Source organism: Camelus ferus, chromosome 3 (assembly GCF_009834535.1).
Source record: "Camelus ferus isolate YT-003-E chromosome 3, BCGSAC_Cfer_1.0, whole genome shotgun sequence".
Classification (NCBI taxonomy): domain Eukaryota; kingdom Metazoa; phylum Chordata; class Mammalia; order Artiodactyla; family Camelidae; genus Camelus; species Camelus ferus.
This window is the reverse complement of record NC_045698.1, coordinates 54,132,399-54,151,057: the sequence shown is the minus strand read 5'-3', so window position 1 is coordinate 54,151,057 and position 18,659 is coordinate 54,132,399. Positions and strand designations below refer to the sequence as shown.

The following is an 18,659-nucleotide window of genomic DNA, read 5'->3' as shown; positions in this document are numbered from 1 at the left end:
GGCCGTGATTTGACTGCATAAATATTTTTCTCTTAATAATGTCACAAATATGTGCATCTGGAGTTCTTCAGTATGTGGGTTCTGCTCTGTACATCTGTGTAGTATGTGCTCTGCACAAAGGTGCCTGAGTCAACAGAGTCAGTAGGAAGCTGAAATACAGCTGTTTTCCACTTGTGAAGTCCATGGAGCATCTGCCCAGAATGGATGCCTTTTGCTAATATGCACAGAGGTACCTTATTGACTAGCAGTGGCCTTGAGGCTAAATAAACATGAAGCTGATCCACTATTTAATGTTAATTTAAACTTGAAGAAAATTTAAAGTAAGGTGTGGATGGTATAGAAAGAATCATCCTAAACCCATTGCTGTTCTAAAGCAGAAATCATTCTTCTCAATTATGTAACTCATATTTTTAGAGAAAACATTTCTACTCTCTGTGTATCTCTTAGTTTCAATAACTATGACATTTGCTAATTAAATAAAATTGTTTGGGGTAGAGAGAATGATGATGTTGCATCCATTAATTTCAATAAATCTTTTAAGATACTGTTTTGCCCGATTATGTTGTAATGTAACTCCTTTACTCCTCCAAAATTCTTTTAGTTTGATTATATTCTTTTGAACAGTTCACATTTCTATTTGCTTCTTGCTATGACTTTCAACTTTCAAGATTCCACTTTAAGATGGCACCTAACCAGCAGCTCAAGATACTTTCTTTGAACTCCCTATTAAAACAGATATAAAGATGCAGAAAAACAATTTTTTAATAACAGTGAAAATTCTTGCCAATCTTCCTATTTGCCAGAATCTGTAAAGACTTTCTGTTATCCACATGTCTGATGAAACGGGATTAAAAATAAAATGCACAATTGATGGTCCGCCATAACTAGTAAGCAAGAAGACCCTCTCTCTTTCCTCACTGTCAGCCCAGCCAGCCAGCTCCCTACTGCCCGTTGCAGGCAAGCCAGAGTGCAGTTCACACCCCCTGCTGCCCACCTCCTGCAGAACCTCCTTTTCTACACTCACCTGGAGACTCTATCCTCCAAAAGCCACTTAGAAGGTGGGCAGGATTTAATATTGAGGATGGTGCATTGTACCTAGCAGGTATGTTATCCAAGAAAAGAGTATTAGCTAGAGGCAGAGATGTGGAGAGTGTTACGCTTTCTGATGATTTTTAGTTTTTAGGTTCCTAAAAAACTCATTGGGACTTCACAGAGCTAAGCACTGTTTGTGCAGGAGGAAAGTACCGTATCAGGTCGGCAGCTCTGCATTATTTTAGACCCTGAGAAACACTAGGAATTAGGGTAGGCGCTCTGCACATCAAACTGCTGTCCAACAACCACTCTGAAATGGGCATTTGACCAGCACCCATGTAGGCACGTAATCGAATCGAAAGCTATCCCTTTGTTAAATTGTACCCCATGTGGCTACATCTCCCATCACTCAAAGAATGAACTGGGAAGAGTAGTGGGCAACGCCTATAGTTTTCTCTTCTGAAAGAGAAAGGAGTCGTCATCCTGAGCACAGAAAGGAAAAGCATTCCTCTAAAATTGATACAATATGAGAACAGGAAACAAATCAGACAACTGATGACTTTCTAGCAAAAAAACGTAAGGCTTACGTGAAACAAAGCTGAAGTATAGGGACCTTTTTCCCTAAATACCACTGATAATATTGTAGTGACAATTCATCTGTATTATTTTGAATTCCAAGTTTTTTGGACTTTCTGTCCGTATTTAAAGTTACAAATACTTTTCATTTTGTTAGCACAGTAAGCCTCTGGCTCCTCAGGGCAGCATGCTAAAGTGGTTGGGTGTTTTGTTTTTGCTATTTCCAAATAATTTTATATACTGTTTTTTTTAATACTTTGTGTTTTCTAAAAACAAAGACATTATCTTTCATAAACAGCGTAATGATCAACGTAAGAAAATTAACACTGATGTAATTCCATTTTCCCATTTACTCTCCTTATTTAGATTTCACCAGTTGTCCCAACAATGTCTTTTGTAACAACAACAACAACAACAGAAATCCCAGTTTACCTGCTGCTTTCATCTGTCATGTCTCTCTGTCTCCTTTAACCTGGTACAGGACCCTCAACTTTACTTTGTCTTTCTCAGCTCTGGCATTTCGTTGAATGTAAGCCAGGTGTTTGGTAGAATGTCCTATAATTTGGTCTTGTCTGTTGTTTCTTCATGGTTAGGTTCAGGTTCTATATATATGACAGGAATCTGCAGAGGCAATTTTGTGTTTTGCTCAGTGTGTCATTTCAGGAGGTGTATGATGGTGATTTGTGCATTATTTGTAATGTTAACTTTGATCACTTAGTTAAGATGGTGCTTGTTAGCTTTCTCCACTGTAGAATTGCTGTTTTCCCCTTTGTAATTATCAACTCGTGGAGACATGGTTTGACACTATTGTAAAGATCATACTGTAATCTGCTACTTCGGGCATCCACTGACAATTTTTGCCTGAATTGTTATTTTTCCACTGTGCTGGTTGCCACACGGCTATTTTCTAATTCTTTCTTTCCTTCTCCATTTATGAGTTGACTTTCTATTATAACAAAGAGTTTTTCTTTTTTCTCCATTCATTCATATGTATCCAATATACTTGTGGATACTTACTCTGTCCGTTAGGTTTTTAGATACTAAAATCATTCCAGATTTGGCCAACTGAAACCCCCTTGTTCCTTTTGACATGTCCTCATTATTCTTTGAGCACTTTGAAACTCATCTTATATTTTCCCAGCCTTAACCCTAGAAACAGCCATTTCTTTAAGGGTCCCTGATTCCTTTTAGTGGAAAGAAGTATTTAGAGCCCATTGGAGTGGTACAGCTCCTAGCCCTCTCAACCAGCAGAAGTAGGATATAGATGTATGCATATACACACACCCGCACACATCTCTATCTTTCTGTATCTGTATGTATTAAAACCCTGGGTGCACACTGGTGCTTCAGCCCCAATCCAACACGAGTTCATTCTAGACTCTCTGCTTCCCATGTTTACAACATACTTCTCTGAAAGTGAGCAATCTGCCTACAACATTGCCCACAATATATTTATTTACCTGCTTGATCTTTATCTATACATAGTTTTGTCATGAACAAGTGTTTTGATCAAAAATGTTTTTGGCACCCTTTCTACATAGCAGCAGGAGAAACACTTTTAAGGACAAATTTATGTTTTTAATTCAAAATAAAAGTATGATTTTGACTTTTAACTTCCTTCACTCTGAGCATTACATTATTGGCCTCAGATTCTTATTTGGAAATTTATCTATAAATCCACCAACTATTTTTTCTTTTTTATTTGTTTTGCAAAGAACTGTGCACTTCAGTTGAGCTATAAAGCAAGTTCTAAGCATTAAGTAGCAAGTGCTTTTATCGAAAATACCTTAATTAGCTTTGTCTAGAGACACTTTTGATTACAAGGTACAGAAAACCAACCAAACTAGGCTCATACTGACAGTATTACTGGACCATGTATGTGTAAAGTCTAGACATAAATTTGCTTTGGGGCACATTTGGTCCCAAGCATTCTAATCGTGTCACCAAGACCCATCTCTCCTCATGGCTTACCTTTGTTCCCCTTGTCTGGCAAGAAGGCTGTGTGAAGCTCCAGATTTGTATCCTCATGAGTCCCTGTTGAACACAAAAGAATATTGGGAATAACTATCAGTTAAGCACAAGTATTGGGAATAACCACCTGAACTGGTTTTGTTTAGCTTGGGTCCAGGCTCATTCATGATCCTGTTACGACCAGTGCTCTGTGGGCCAGGCTGGGTCACACACCCACTCCCGGAGCCCCATCCAAGCCAAAATAAGATATTTTGGAAAAACGGAAAAATAAGAGAGGTGTGATTCAAAGAATATTCAAGGAATTCTTAGCAGAAGAAGGGATAGGCTGAAACAACCAGTGTTCAAAATAGCATTAACTCATTAGCTTGACAGGAAAAAGAGGAAACTTCTTTGAGGGAAAACAAGGATCTACTGTAGTGATTAAACTGGAGAAAAACAAATATCTTACTCCAAAATAGGCTCCGCCCTGCACAAACAGATGCTCATTTTTTAAAAAGGACACGAAAATTAATAGAATCGTTTCAACTTTACAGTGACATAGATAACGGTGCCCTCCCTGATTTCTGTTGAACTTAATTTCAGTGCTTATAAGGTAGTTTAAAACTTCACGGTTGAAGAAAGCTACTTAGCTAAGATGTTAAGCTACTTAGCTAATCTTTTTTTTTTTTTTTAAATGAAACCAAAAATCTCTAGTTATTCTGCTCTTCCTCCCTACCACAGCAACACAGTCATGGATATTAGGAGTCAGGATATTTCAGAGTATTTGGATTCTTGTCACAGCCCTTGAATTACCTGTCTAGCTTAGCCAGACAATATAATTTTATCGTAAGTCAAATAAGAGATTCTTGTCTAGGATCCTGTTCTCCCAGCTCTCTGATCTTGCTTATCTTCCATATCTGCATTTTCAGCTTTCATTTCATATTAATGGATATCTTGTATAGCATACGGGGGGTGGGTGCGGGGAGAAGACTAATTACGTTAGAATCTGGTCACTAGAGGTGAAGAAAAGCCTCAACAAAAATAATGAGAAAGGGAAATGCAGGAAACGTGTGAGGGAAAATTATTAGACTCTCAGTGGCTGGGAGGGTAGACTGGGAAGGCACAGAGGACGACAAAGCTGGGGGAAAAAATGGGACCACGATGTGTTCAGGGCTTTGAATGCTGAGAAATCTGGAATTGTCACCTATGTAGAACAAAGCTGTATTTTAGGAAGATGGAATATAAAATGGATACAGAGGGAAACAACGTCAGGACAGTATTGTAACAGTAGTTGTCAGAGCCTGAGGGAGAGCCGTGGAGAAAGGATGACAGAGATAAATTTCACACGTAGAATCAAAAACCCCTGGTGACTTGTTGGACTGAGGGAGAAAGAGAATGAAGAAGTTGAAGGTGATTTCAGGTCTTTGAACCCAGTTATCAGGGAGGATGGGAGTAACACAGACAGAATTAGGAAAAGAAGCCAGTTTAGAGGGTCGACGGTAAGCTTCGTTTGTGGAATGTTAAATTTCAAGTATTTGTAGAACACCACCTTCGATTCTTCCAAAATGCCTACCCCGTGTTTCTGTAATTGTGCTTAAGATACTATAATTTAAGTCTTTAACCTTCATCCTCTGCTGACTCCTCACTGATACTTGATCAACAATTTTTCACTCTTCCTTATTCACATGCCTTTCCTGCTCTCCTTCCTTATCTCTGCCCCTCTATCAGCTAAAGTTGTCTCATATTTTGCAGAGGAGAAAAGGTTACTAAACTCAAATTTCTTCGAATTCCACCCTTTACCTCCAAAGTTATCAGCCCCTTAGTCACGTTCCTTCTCAGTGCTGACCCTCTCATCTGTCCTCTCTGTTCCACCTCTTGTTGCCTCTTTGCATATCTTGCTCATTTGTTTTTCTAAAGGAGTTTTTAGTCTATCCCTTTCCATTGGCTGGAACTTTCCCTAACACTATGCCCATGAACAGAATCCCAAGACAAACTAGTCTTCCACTCCTCTATCCCTTTCCGTTGGCTGGAACTTTCCCTAACACTATGCCCATGAACAGAATCCCAAGACAAACTAGTCTTCCACTCCTCCAGAGTTGGGAGTGGGCAGCTGATAGAAAAGTTCTCTCAACCCTCCCTCAGCCTTAAAGCCCATCCCGCATCTCACATGGAGATTCTCACTCAGTTCAACTGGACAATGAATTCCTTGATCCTCATGTCCTTTCATTACTACGTGACAGTGTAATGCCTGAAACAGCAGGTGATGATTTACAAAGATTCACTGAACTGACTTCTCAACCGCATCAATTCCCATGAAAAGTACTATTCTGAAGGTTACTGGTGACCTACCTACCAACCAAATATCATGACTTTTTTTCTGTCCTTATCATACCTGACTTCTGAAATATTTGATACCTTGGTTTTAAGTGTCTATTAATTTCTTTCCATTTTAATGTTTATTTTTTTCCATATTTGTACTAACATATTCCTTTTTATTATTTATCCTTGGGTGTATGACAGAAAGGTTGAAAGACTTGAGCCAAATAGGGCTCAAAAAGAGCCCAGTTTAGGCATTTCCTAGTCAAGCTGTGCCCATTCCTTGCTTCTTAAAAGTCTAACTTGCTTGACTTCTTGTAAGATTTTTTCTGCTGATTTTCCTCCAGTCACATCATCCACTCTTTCTTAATTGCTACTGTTCTTTAACGCCAGTCTCGGGCTTTTTTCACTTTAACATTTCCAACTATCACTAAATCTAACCAAACCCCAGATTAACTATTGTGCACAACACAAAATGGAAATGTATTCAATTGAACCTTTATCTCTAGTCTTGATCTAATGAGTTCTAGACCTGTATTCCTAAATTTCTGTCAATCAGAACTATCTCAATGTGTACTAGTGCCTTCAAATTCAATGTCAGACATTCCCCAAACTTCCCGTTCCACAATTCCTTATATATAAATTACTAGCGACAGCATCCACCTAGCAATTACCGTAACTTCTCCCTTCCCGTGTCCACCACACTCAGTTTGTCACCAAGCCCTAGAGTACATTTATGAAAAGCCTGTCAAATTCTCTTGCTCCTACTTACCTTAATCAGCATTGCCTAGAACACTTTTTATCATCTCTTGCCTAGACTTCTTGCAGCAGTCTCCTAGCTTGCATTCACGTTCCATAAATGCCTCTAGAGTTATCTTACTGAAACACAAATATGAACATGTCTCTTTAGAACCTGACTCCCTATTTCCTACACCATAAACTCAGTCTGACCACAGCCTCATCATTTACCACACCCCCTCTAAGTCCCACCCTGCACAGCTGTGTAATATCACATACCATTTCCGTAACAAACTATGTACTTCCACATTTTTCTTCTTTAAAAATGCTGGTCCTTCTCTTTGTCTTTCTAATGGACCCTTACTCTAAGTCCCAGCTACGCAGCTCAAATATATCCTCTGCACCCACAGAGTACGTCTACCTACATTGTTATATTTTGTTTCTCACGCTAGCCTGGCAGATACTGCTGTAACAAGAGTGTAGGTTCGGGGAAGTGCTAGGGGTAGAAGCCCAAATGCTCCCTTTCTTTTAATGAGGACATCAAAGACTATGAGGTAGAAACAGTGGGTATAAGCCAGAATTAGAGAGTTTGACGTGGCAAAATGGAAAGAAATTGAACAATTAGATGAGATAACAGACTTTAAAAAATATTTTAAAATGTTTATTATATTTAACTGTATTTAAAGAGGGAGACATTAGACTATAAAAGAAGCTTCCTTCCATATTAATATAGCCCGCCCCACACCTTCAACCAACTCGTCTGTAGATGGCTACAGTTTGCGATTCCTGAACTACAGTTCCTCTGCTGTCCCCCCAGTAAACTCAATTTCTAGTCAAAAAAAAAAAAAAGTATGAAAGGAGCAAGGACTTAGGAGAACGGGATGGTCAGGAGGGGCTAGCTTTGGAAAAGCAAAGGCTTTTTTTTTCCCTACCTGAGATGAATGGATGAAATTTTAAATCTCTAAATAATGGAGTGCTGAGCTGAAGATGATGGCGTAGCAAGAACTGGATGGCTTTAATGTATGACAGAAGTGTAAATTTCCAACTCATGATGGTATAGCCACCAATGAGGGCCAGCTCACCACAGTCACTTGTTAAAAATACAGGAATTTTGTGGGCTAATCTTCGGTAGCTTGAAATCGGCCATATAGGAATATGTACACCATGTAAGTTGGCAAATGCTACCAATTGGAACTTTTCCCCCGAGTTCGCTGGCCCACCACTAGAATGCTTTGGAGTTTCCATGAAGGCTGAGCCAAAACATTCCCAGTTAGTGAAAGCTAGGTTGAAGTTGGAGAACATGATTATATTTTGTACCTTATCAACCCTATTTTGTGTTTCTTGCCAGGAAATCTCTACCATAAAACAGAAGAGTTGGCTAGATGGTGATCAGAGAGATCAAACAATGGAGGCTTTGGGATAATGAATTTAAGACATTGGAGATAGAAACAAAATGCTGAAGACGGCATAGGGGAGGGGCACAGGCAACTTACGGGGAAATAACGGACCTAGTAAACACAGAGGAATTGTGATGGAATAAGATTCTGGATAGAACATAGAATATTTCTTGTTCAACAGCAAAGGAACAAGGAAGGTGTGTCAGTCGGGAAAGCTGTTTAGATGTCTGTATAAAAACTCCTAGGATGTCACCATACTCACAAATGGAAAAGGCGGGTATACTGGAAAGGAAAGGAAAGGCAGCGAAATGTCAGTTCCAAAGCTCTAAAAAATGGTTAAATCATATCTTGATGTTGCTTAAGAATGATGGTAGGCAATAGAGGCAGAAGAACAGGAGCCAGGAGCTGAAGTTACAAGGAGATGAAATTACAAGGAGATAAGTTGGTGATTTGGAGAAGGCAGGTACACTTGTTTAAAATAATATGAAGCAGAGGACGGATGGCAGATCATGAACTACAAGGGACCCAAGAGAGCAAAGCCGTATTCATTCCCCACATCGAATAAATGTTTTCTGCCATAGGGATCCCGATAGCCATAGAAGTAACTGTCATCACTGGTGATACTGGGCACGCTGGTAACGGCCGTCTGCAGGGCTGAACTACCCATAGATGGACAGAGGCTGAGACCCACGTGGTCTGTGCTTAAGGCAAAGCAGGAACACCAAACAGTGAGGAAAGAGGTCTCAAATGACTTAATATTAAAATCAGAGGAAAACCATACCTTTGTTGTACTCCCATCTCCTTACTTTATGATTTCATCTTATTTTTATGTTTAATATGTAGAAGATGTTGGGGTGGAGGGAGCACTTAGGTGCAGGCACTATAATCTTTTCACTCCTCTTAAAGTCCTGTTTTGGCCATGGCTGTCTTACTCCAGGAAGACAGTAACGTATTGGCTTTTTTCAGAATAAGGCAAAAATGTCTTTTCTGGATGTGCAGAAGTTGAAAGATGTAAGTAGTGAGCTCATGTGAAAAAAGTGCATTTGGACCTAACTTCTCGATTAATTTCCACACATAAGGGTTTATTTTTAAATGTATGTTTCCCAGTTTTCATTTCTTAAATTATCATAACAAAGTTGTATTAATACCTTCTAATCTCTAGAAAAGAGCTCAGTTAAGAGCTTGGACTTAAAGAGAAAGAGGGAATTTGTTACTCATAGCTGTTCTCCACAAATTAGTAGTCTTTGGAGACGTATTAGCAAAATCTTTTGCATTTATTATGTTGTTTTGTAGAAGCTAATTAGAAAAGAAAATGAGGAAAGGTGAGGTCTGTATATCAAGAGTTGACCCCTACTGCATGAATATAGTAGCCTGAAACCTGTCTTTAAACAAAAAATAATGTATCCCAGAATGCACATAAATTAGAAATTGCATCTGTAAAGGCTACTAATTTGAAATATTCTGGTTTCTGGCTTTTAGCTGCACAAATATATATTTTCCTAATTACAGAATAAGTGTCATTAGTATCAAGCAGTGAGTACAACTGCCTTGAAAGCAATATAACTTGAAGCTGTAATTCTGTCTAAATTCCTCTTGACTGAAATTCACTTTTTTGTAAATTCAAGATAATACTGCATTTTATTCAGTTTTTTACTACTCAGATATAATTCCCTTTATCTTTTACTATCCTTTGTGATAAATTTTAAAGCTTGATCAGTTAGAAAATAGATTCACTTTAAGTCAATCTCCACTCCTGCCACGTGAATCAAAATACATATATATGTTTTGTCCTGTTCATGTTCCAGATACCATACTCCTCAGCATCTCCTGGGAATTATGTAGTAAGTACATTTGGGTTTGTTTGCTCATAAAAACTGATGTTACATTTTATTTGGGCAATGAAATAGTTGTCCAGATGTTAAGAAGAGCCCCTGTGTATTGGCCAAGAAGTGAACATCTGATTTGTACTGAGTTGTTTCGTCTGCCAACCCCAGTACATATGCTGATGTTCATTAGTGAAACAGTTATCAATCTGGCCAAAATTGCCCTCAGTACCGTGTTTTACTTCAGCATATGTTTCTGTAAACCAGTAAGATACACTCTGTCCAATCATGAAGAAAGCTGTCCTCAGTTACACAACGATATGCTTGAATTTGCAGTTTTCCAGAACAATCCATACCCACCCCCTGAGTACCCCACCCGCCTTACAGAAAGTCTAAGAAGACATTAAACTTTCTCCCAATCCTGAAGAGACTCAGATAGCAAAATAATGACTGGTAATTGGAAGGATTTTTTTAGTTTTCACTCTTAGAAATCGAGAGCACTTACTCTTTTTCTTATCATTTAGTACATGTTAAAATTTCCCAATTATTCATATAGACATGAAGTCAAATTATCAGGTTTTACATGACCTCTTAAACCTACAAATAACCTTTTAACCATCATAACATTATAATCCTTGCTGCATCTTAAGGCCATCATAGATGACTTGTTATAATACTTCAGGGGAAATGCCTAGCAGAGAGGCAAGGATGAAACGGTAAAAAGGAAAACCGTTCCTAAGGAAGTTTTCGGAGCTGGTGACTAACTAGAGCAGGAAAAAGGAGTACTTAGGGAGATCAATGAGCGTTTCACCCTTCGTGGAAATAATGTCCCATGAACACAGTGAAAAGCACATGGTGTTTTAGACCTGTGAACTTAGCGTTCAGTGTTCCCTTAAGCTATCCAAACTAAGAAAGACTAATTTTTTTCACATTCTCTATGAAACAGAAATAAAAGTAAGGAAGTTTGGAAAAACCTAATTTTTCTTGAAGTCAATTAAGAATAAGCCCAATATAGTTTTATGAAATTAGACTTACTTGAAAGTAAATTTAAGTTGTCTAATAAATAGCAATAAATATATTACTTGAAATAATTAATGGGCTATGTCTCTATACTGAGAGTGAAGTGAAAATTTAGCCACTTAATAGTTAATCTGATTACTGTACATCTGACAATTCTAAAACCCATTGCCTGAATTACCATTTCGGTTGTGTGAATTCACTTTAGAATCACCTAATATCCATTTCAGATTGATGGCGTAGCCACAGCCTTAGGAACCCCTCAGCATTAGTCAACATTACCTCTCATTTCTAACTGATGTGATAGCTCAAGTTATAATGCCCCAGAAGTGTTGCAGTTGAAACTGATAGAAGAGCATCAATGTATCTTTTTAAATATATGAGTATCTTTTGGTATTCAGCTGCCTATAAAAGCCAGGGATACAAAATATAAGAAGATTACAGTAAACTAAATCAAGGATACACATGAAATATTTCTATTTTATGGATTTGTAAAGGCCCCATTAAATGGTTTCTCCTTAACCTCATTATACCAGATGTGATTAAGTCATGAATAATAAATCAGTGTTACAGCCTCATTGTCTTTGGAAACGTGTCAAAACAGTATCTGCATATTTAAGCTAAATTATATTTTGCATAACATTGAAATGATTGTGCATTCAAAGAAAATAAATTATGGAGAAAATAATTTCCTCTATTACTTTCAAACTGGATTATTATAAAGTCTAACTTTTCTTTTGTTTTTCCTTATATTGTTTAATGATATGCCTGACTTTTACTGAAATTTTGTATATAATTATTTAGGGTCCTCCAGGAGGTGGAGGGCCACCAGGAACACCCATCATGCCTAGTCCAGCAGGTATTGTAATCAAACTAGCCACGTGGGCATTTGACTCTTAGACTAAAAATCACAAAATACAGAGATTCTTAGGAAATGTAGTAGTATTCATTACCTCATTGATGGCTTCACAAGTCGAGTAGAGGTAGCAAGTAGGAAGAAATAGTGTTCTTAAGTAGCTTATTGTCCAATTACTTTAAGCATTTAGGAAATTCTTGTTGTGTGGGTGACAGAATTAATTAGAATGAAATGGTGTTGATCTGTATGAATTTCCCAGTAGCTTATCTGACTGAAAGTCTGCTTGAGACTGTGAAAAAGATCCAGATCTCACAATTTAGAAAATTTCTGCATAAGTAACACATGAAGTACATGGATCCGTTAGGTTTAATACAGCAAAGTAGACCCACCATAGTAGGATCTAGATAGATGTGGATGTGCTTACAATTACAATATCACTTAGCCTGCATGTCTAAGGTATTCATTAGTTAGCTAATAAACCCACTATGTAGTGTGGAAAGTTTTTTAATCTTTTAAAGTACCTCAGTATTCCTGTAATCTCTTAATATAATTATTTTAAGTATCATTCTCTTTTCTTTAAAACTTTAGTACAAACTATTAAATGTATGTGTCTTGAGGACTATAACTGGGACACAGCCCTCTTAGAAAGTGCTCTGGCAACATGTACCAAGAGCTGTGAGAAAGTTTATACCACCTGATTCTATAATCCTACTACTCAAAATGATTAGAGATACAATTTAAGAATCATGTAGGAGGATGCTCGTTTGTTATAACAGTGAAATAGATACAACCTTCATACCTAATCCAGTTTTAATGAACTTTTTAAATTAACTTTTTATGAACTATAATGTAGCCATTAAAATTATTGTCAAAGAATTTTTTTTAATGACATGGGGAAATACATGTTCATGATTTGATACAGTATGATCACAATGTTATTTTAAAATATATATAACACTGAAATCTAGAAAGTAGGTAACAAAGAAATAGGCTAAGACTTTTATCAGTTTTCACTTCTGGCTAATGAAACTGATGGAAAATTTTTATAATTAGAAATTATTATGTTGCACTGGTTTGCTGACATCTAGATATACAGAAGCTTGAAATTAAGTGTCATTAATCATACCAATAAATAATTATTTTTAAATTTGGAATCTTTAATTTAGAAAAAGCATAAATTTGATATTTAATTCAAAATTTTACTTTGCTTTACTAACTCTTTGGAATACATCATAAACATTTCATGGATCTCTGTCTTCAGAGAATCTTAAAAGAAGTGAAACAATTCATTGTGTATAGAATTATATGAATTGAACATCTTGCCAAAATTTGCATTCTTATCTGATGAAATTAAGGCTTAATTTATGAAGGTAGAACATGATTAATAAATACTTCACTACAATACTAAAAGAAATTTTTGGAGTAACACTAAACTTTGCAGATAAAACATAATCTGATCACTTTCTTTCAAGGCCAGAAATTGCCACCAGTATATTGTCCTTGCTTTTTTTGCATATTCTTATGTACTCATCCCTTATCACAGTCAGTCCTCTAATATGAAGTCAATACCCCCCCCAAAAAAATTAGGTGCCAGATCTACTTCATTGTCAAGTGTTTCTGTATATGAAAAGCCCTACATTTTCCAGAAAATACCAACCTATTCACTTAGTGTTTTTTTAAAGATAAAATAATATGTTTAATTGGTCTTAAAAAAATATAAATTTCACTTTCTGAATGTTTTAAAATATACAACTCACCTTCCTTTCAAATTAATTACTAAAATTAGTAAGTAAAATTAGTAAGGCCAATAAAAGGTGAAAACCCATTTGAAGGTTTCCTATGCTTAAAAAGCAACCCAAGCTTTTCTGAAAGATAAGTTTTCAGGGGCATTTGTTCCATTAGTTGAATCTAAGTAAGCAGATATTTATTGTCTATAGTACACAACATGAGTAAGACATGGTCCCTTTCCTCCTCTCAAGGAACTTATAACCTAGTTGGAAGCAGGAGAGAAGAATAAGACAAGTAAAATATTAACTATAATGCAAAGCAGAATTCAGGGGTGGGGAAGCACTCCCACACACCTGTGAGTGTCAGGGGACAATGAGACTTAATGGAAGAGGTGGCATTGGCAATGGACCTTGAATAGTGAGTATAATTTCAGTAAATGGAGACTGGGTAGAGAAGATGCTCATAGGAAGAAAGAACAGAAACATGGAGATGGAAAAGTCTGACCCTATGCAAGAAGGAACAAGTGGCCTGAGTTGACAGGAGTATAGTGTACACAGGATGTAAAAATAGTTATGGCCACAAAAGTAGGTTAGGCGCTTACTCAGTATAAAACACATAGGGGTCAACCAGAGGTGGGCATTTCAACTTTTCAACAGCATGATGTATTAATCTAGAAGTAAAAAATAATATTTAGGTTTATGGATCACTTAACAATGGATAAATGGCATCTAAACTACTCTAATAAATTTATTAATGTCTAGTAACTCAAAATAGGAGGAAAAGCAATTGCCCTTTTCCCTCTCTATGGTTACTGCCATGAGAAAGCAAGTGATTTTTACCTTCTGCCTTGAATCAGTACAAAACATATGAAAAATATCTTTTTCAAAATAGAGAGTCCTACTTTAATATATTTAAGAAAACTGTATAACTGGAAAAATAGGAAAACATTTTATAATTGATAGTTTCTAAATGGAAAACATTAAGCCTTTCACTCTAGGCCATATGTTATAAAATACATATACTCAAAGACTTAATTAGAATTAGGTAATAGACATGAAATGTAAATTTTTAAAAATTCTATAAAATGTTGCATATATTTATATAGGTATACACTAGTTATTTTTATTATAATAAATCAAGAATAAAATGAGTGCTAAAAATTTTATTAAAAGTTGTACTAGTGGGACACAACATTGTAAAATGACTATAACTCAATAAAAATAATCATAATAAAAAAAAAGTTGTACTACTGGAAGCTGGCTTTTGCTTCAAGCAAGAGAATATTTCATTCCACTTGTATAGTCTTGTTCCAGTCACTTTCTGTGGGAATTAAGCCAGGATATTCCACCAGGACATAATATTCCACTAAGGAAATAAATAACTGAAAAGCTACTTAATCAGAATTTTGAGAGATTTTTATTATATGGATACATATCAGTTGCTTAGAGAAGTCAAAAGGTATCCGTGTTTTTTAAAAATTTACTGCAATCTTTTAGATTTTTAAAGTAATACTCCTTTTGACCTAGATTATTCAAGTGATTACTCATAATATTATACACACACACACACACACACACACACACACACACAAGGTAGGTACTCCTAATTTATGACCTTAGAATAATAATTTCTGGGTCAGAAAATGATTTACAGATACTTGGTTTCTGATCATTAGGAATGACTGTTTCAAGTACTGCAGCTGTTAATATGCATAAGTGTCCAGATCATCTTTGATTATTACTTTGTGATGACTTGGGTGAAGATTATAAAGAAAGATACTAATTAAGTAATATTTTGTTTCAGATTCCACCAACTCTGGAGACAACATGTATACTTTAATGAATGCAGTACCTCCTGGACCTAACAGGCCTAATGTAAATATGAATCTTTTTTAAAATTTTTAGAATGCATTTGAAGACTTAAACTCTAAATACATTCCTTTTCCTCGATACTGTTTAAGCTTTATATTTTATTATACAGAATCCTATTGGATATCAAAAGAATCAAATTCTTAATATGTTCTGGGCTGAAAAAAACATAACATATAACATATATAACAAAAGATTTCATATCAGTATAACTTAAATGTAAAACTGAACCTAATCAATTATAAAATGTTGGTCTATGGCCTTACTTTATCTCAAATACCTAATAATTAATACTGTTTGAAAATGGCAGGTAATGTATAATCACCTATGTTAACCTCATTTTCAGCATCACTAATTTCTTCATATGGTTGGGGGTTTTTTTCCCTGATAAACTTGAAATTAAATTAGGAAGTTGAATATGCTCACTTTTAACTTTTGAAATCTGGGGTTTAAATATAGAATTGAAGCAGATATACAGAAAGAATTTGGGTATTATTAATAAAGCATATGGTCATGATTTTTCCACAAAAACGGACAGGAAAATTGTTATTTATCTATGATAAAAACCCACATGTTAACAAAAAATATTTCTAACAAAATACAGTTAATTGACAGATATATATATATGAATATACAGTAGCTTAAATTAAGGAAAAATCAGATGTATGACAAATTTCCGTAAGTATAACAAAATCTAGAAAGGAAATGAGTATTTTAATTGAGCTTCCTAGCAGTCAAGACAACAAAGGGAAACCACAAATTGTCCAGTGTGGTGTGGTACTTGAAATACAGCAAGTCCAAATTGACATGTGCTGCAAGTCTGAAATACACCCTGGATTTTGAGGATTTAATGTAGAAAAAAAGTAAAATATCTCATTAAACTTTTGACTATTTTGAAATGATTAATTTTGATATGTATGGTAAATAGCTTAGTAACTTCACCTGTTTCTTTTTACCTTTTAAACATGGCTGCTAGTAAATTTAAATTTTCTTGTGTAGTTCACACTTGCAGCTTGCGTATTTCTGTTAAGCAGCACTGCCTCCAGTTATCAGTATTCTCTTTATATCATCAAATAAATTCTTTTTCCGGAAAAAGAAACAATTTCCTGTCAGTAATGTCTAAAAGGTGTTTTCACAGAGATTTTAAAGAACACTGTGAATACGATAATGAGCAACGTTCATTTTAGAAATGCAGCATATAGAAGAGCTCCTCATACTGCAATTTCATATCTTAAAACTTGATATTTGAAAGGGAGGGAGGAAGGGAGGAAATCAAGAGCATATGGTACTGAAGATATTTCTGCAGGCAGCTAAACTGATATCGTCCAGTGTGCTCCATTCTGGTTCTCTAACTTGTTACAAAGATAAGAGATTCAAGGAAAGTAGAAGATGAACATATCACTTTTTCAAATGTCATTCATTTCAGCCAGAGGTAGTGAAAGCAAATGCCTGCTAAGGGCTAGGACTGCAGTGTTATGTGCTTCCAGTATGATACCTACAGTCTTAAGAGTTGTTTAGAGCACAGTGGGGCGGATAAAAGGACCAGACCAAGGAGGTTCACGGGCTACTGGCCTCATGGGCACCACTGGTTTCTTACCTAGATCTAAATTATGCTTGTGACAATAACTGTTCAGAGTTAATTTCTTTGTCCTCTCATTCAACGCATACATATTCCAAGTTATTTACTGAAAATGAAAACAATTCATCCATGTACTTTTAGGCAACAGAATTGGCGTTATTCTGGGAAAATGTATAAGCACGTGGTTTGTGTGGTCACAGTGATGGAAAACCATCTGATTACACACAATCAGTGCCATACAGGTTGTCTGCTGAGGGCAGTTTCCCGCCCCCCAAAGTCTGTATGATTAGTAACCACCACCCCATCTACACACGTAAATACACGTACACACACTGCATTCGGTATTCTGCACCAAACAACATGGAAGAAATGTTCTGGGCATGGGGAATTTTAAAAGCAAGTGTTTTTGGTAGGCTATCTTAACTGGAAACATAAGATAATTCTAGAGAACTTGTCTTCAAAGTAGGGTCTGAGTTTCCTTAGAAGTATTCCAGGGGAATTGAGGGAAAGACTGAGAGGGCAGGACTCTCCACCACCAGCTCTGCCACAGCACATCTGTTCACACCTGTGTTGTAGCAGGCTTCTAATGTAAGGTTCCAATGGAAAATAAAATACCGCTAGTTTAAAAAAGGTTAACAGCTATTGAATGTCTCTAACTGTCATTGAACTCACATAGTTGAGACTGCCAAGAAGACCTGGCTATGTTCAGCTATCCCCAAGGAGCTAATGTATTTAACCTGCAAGATGAAATTATTTATCATGTCCATTTTAACAAAGATAGATTGTCCACTAAAAAAAAGTTAATGTTGGCATGTAATATTCAATTATTCTTATTAATAAACCAATCCCTTTAGAGGCTTCTTCTTGTCTATAATAACATTTGTCAACAGCATGGAAGAGAATGCTTATCATCTCATTTGCACTGGAATGTATGTGCTTTCTAGGTAAGGATATCTGAAGAAGAAAAATTTGGATCTGAATGAGGATTAGCCTGAACATAGAGAAATGGAATGAGGGAGGTAGAGAATCTAGAAGGCTGGAAAAAAATCTAGAAAAATAATCTCCAGACATGGAAATGAAGATAAGTTGTGGAAGTGTCTTACAATGTTAAAGACAGATGTTATGACATTAAGATAAATAACTGTTTTCAATGTGATCATAGTCATTTTCTCCATTTTTTAAATAGTTTCCAATGGGCCCTGGGTCTGATGGTCCCATGGGTGGATTAGGAGGAATGGAGTCACATCACATGAATGGCTCTTTAGGTAAGGATATTAAATTTGATGCTCAGAAATGAATTCAAAACAAAATCTTAATTCTAAATAGTGGACATTATGATGGTTTGCAAAGTTCTTCCATGTGGAGGAACTCATTTTGAAATGCTTCCGCTTTTACCTGAGACTGATGGTTTAATCCACAGTATATTGGCTCTGATGGCTGGAGATCATTTGAAAAATCAGATACGTGAGAATTGTTCTAACCCAGCTCATATTCACAGGCATTTACTTTAATCTGTCAAAATCTGAGTGTTCTGTGATAAAAGGGCACACTGCTGCTTTGGGCACCGGGAGGGCTGTGGTATCCTCCCAACAGGCTTCTTATCTCCAAAGATCTACACACACTGTCCCCGAGGAGCTTCAACTCCTACAAGAATTTCTTAATTTTGTTTTTGTGTATTAATGTTTGTCTCTTTAAAAATAAAATTGGTAATCATAATCTGAATGATTCTTTTAAGAGAGAACACTGTCCACATTGTCAGTGTTTGTAATAAAGTAGTGT

At 36.2% G+C, this 18,659-nt stretch overlaps 1 protein-coding gene and 1 long non-coding RNA gene across 6 annotated transcripts in view; one reads left to right on the top strand and one right to left on the bottom strand.

Moving 5' to 3' along the window:
* Positions 1–18,659, bottom strand: part of LOC116662115 — a 126,784-nt gene that overhangs the window by 66,695 nt on the left and 41,430 nt on the right. For both annotated transcript variants that reach the window (XR_004318106.1, XR_004318100.1), the window contains exon 2: positions 3,580–3,642. This is a non-coding gene — a long non-coding RNA (uncharacterized LOC116662115). The remainder of the gene's footprint in view (positions 1–3,579; positions 3,643–18,659) is intronic.
* SSBP2 (single stranded DNA binding protein 2) overlaps positions 1–18,659 on the top strand; it is a 250,407-nt gene that overhangs the window by 213,755 nt on the left and 17,993 nt on the right. For all 4 annotated transcript variants that reach the window (XM_032475376.1, XM_032475358.1, XM_032475383.1 and 1 more), the window contains 4 exons: positions 9,815–9,850; positions 11,654–11,708; positions 15,237–15,307; positions 18,067–18,145. In XM_032475376.1, the coding sequence (XP_032331267.1) occupies positions 9,815–9,850; positions 11,654–11,708; positions 15,237–15,307; positions 18,067–18,145 (241 nt within the window). The remainder of the gene's footprint in view (positions 1–9,814; positions 9,851–11,653; positions 11,709–15,236; positions 15,308–18,066; positions 18,146–18,659) is intronic.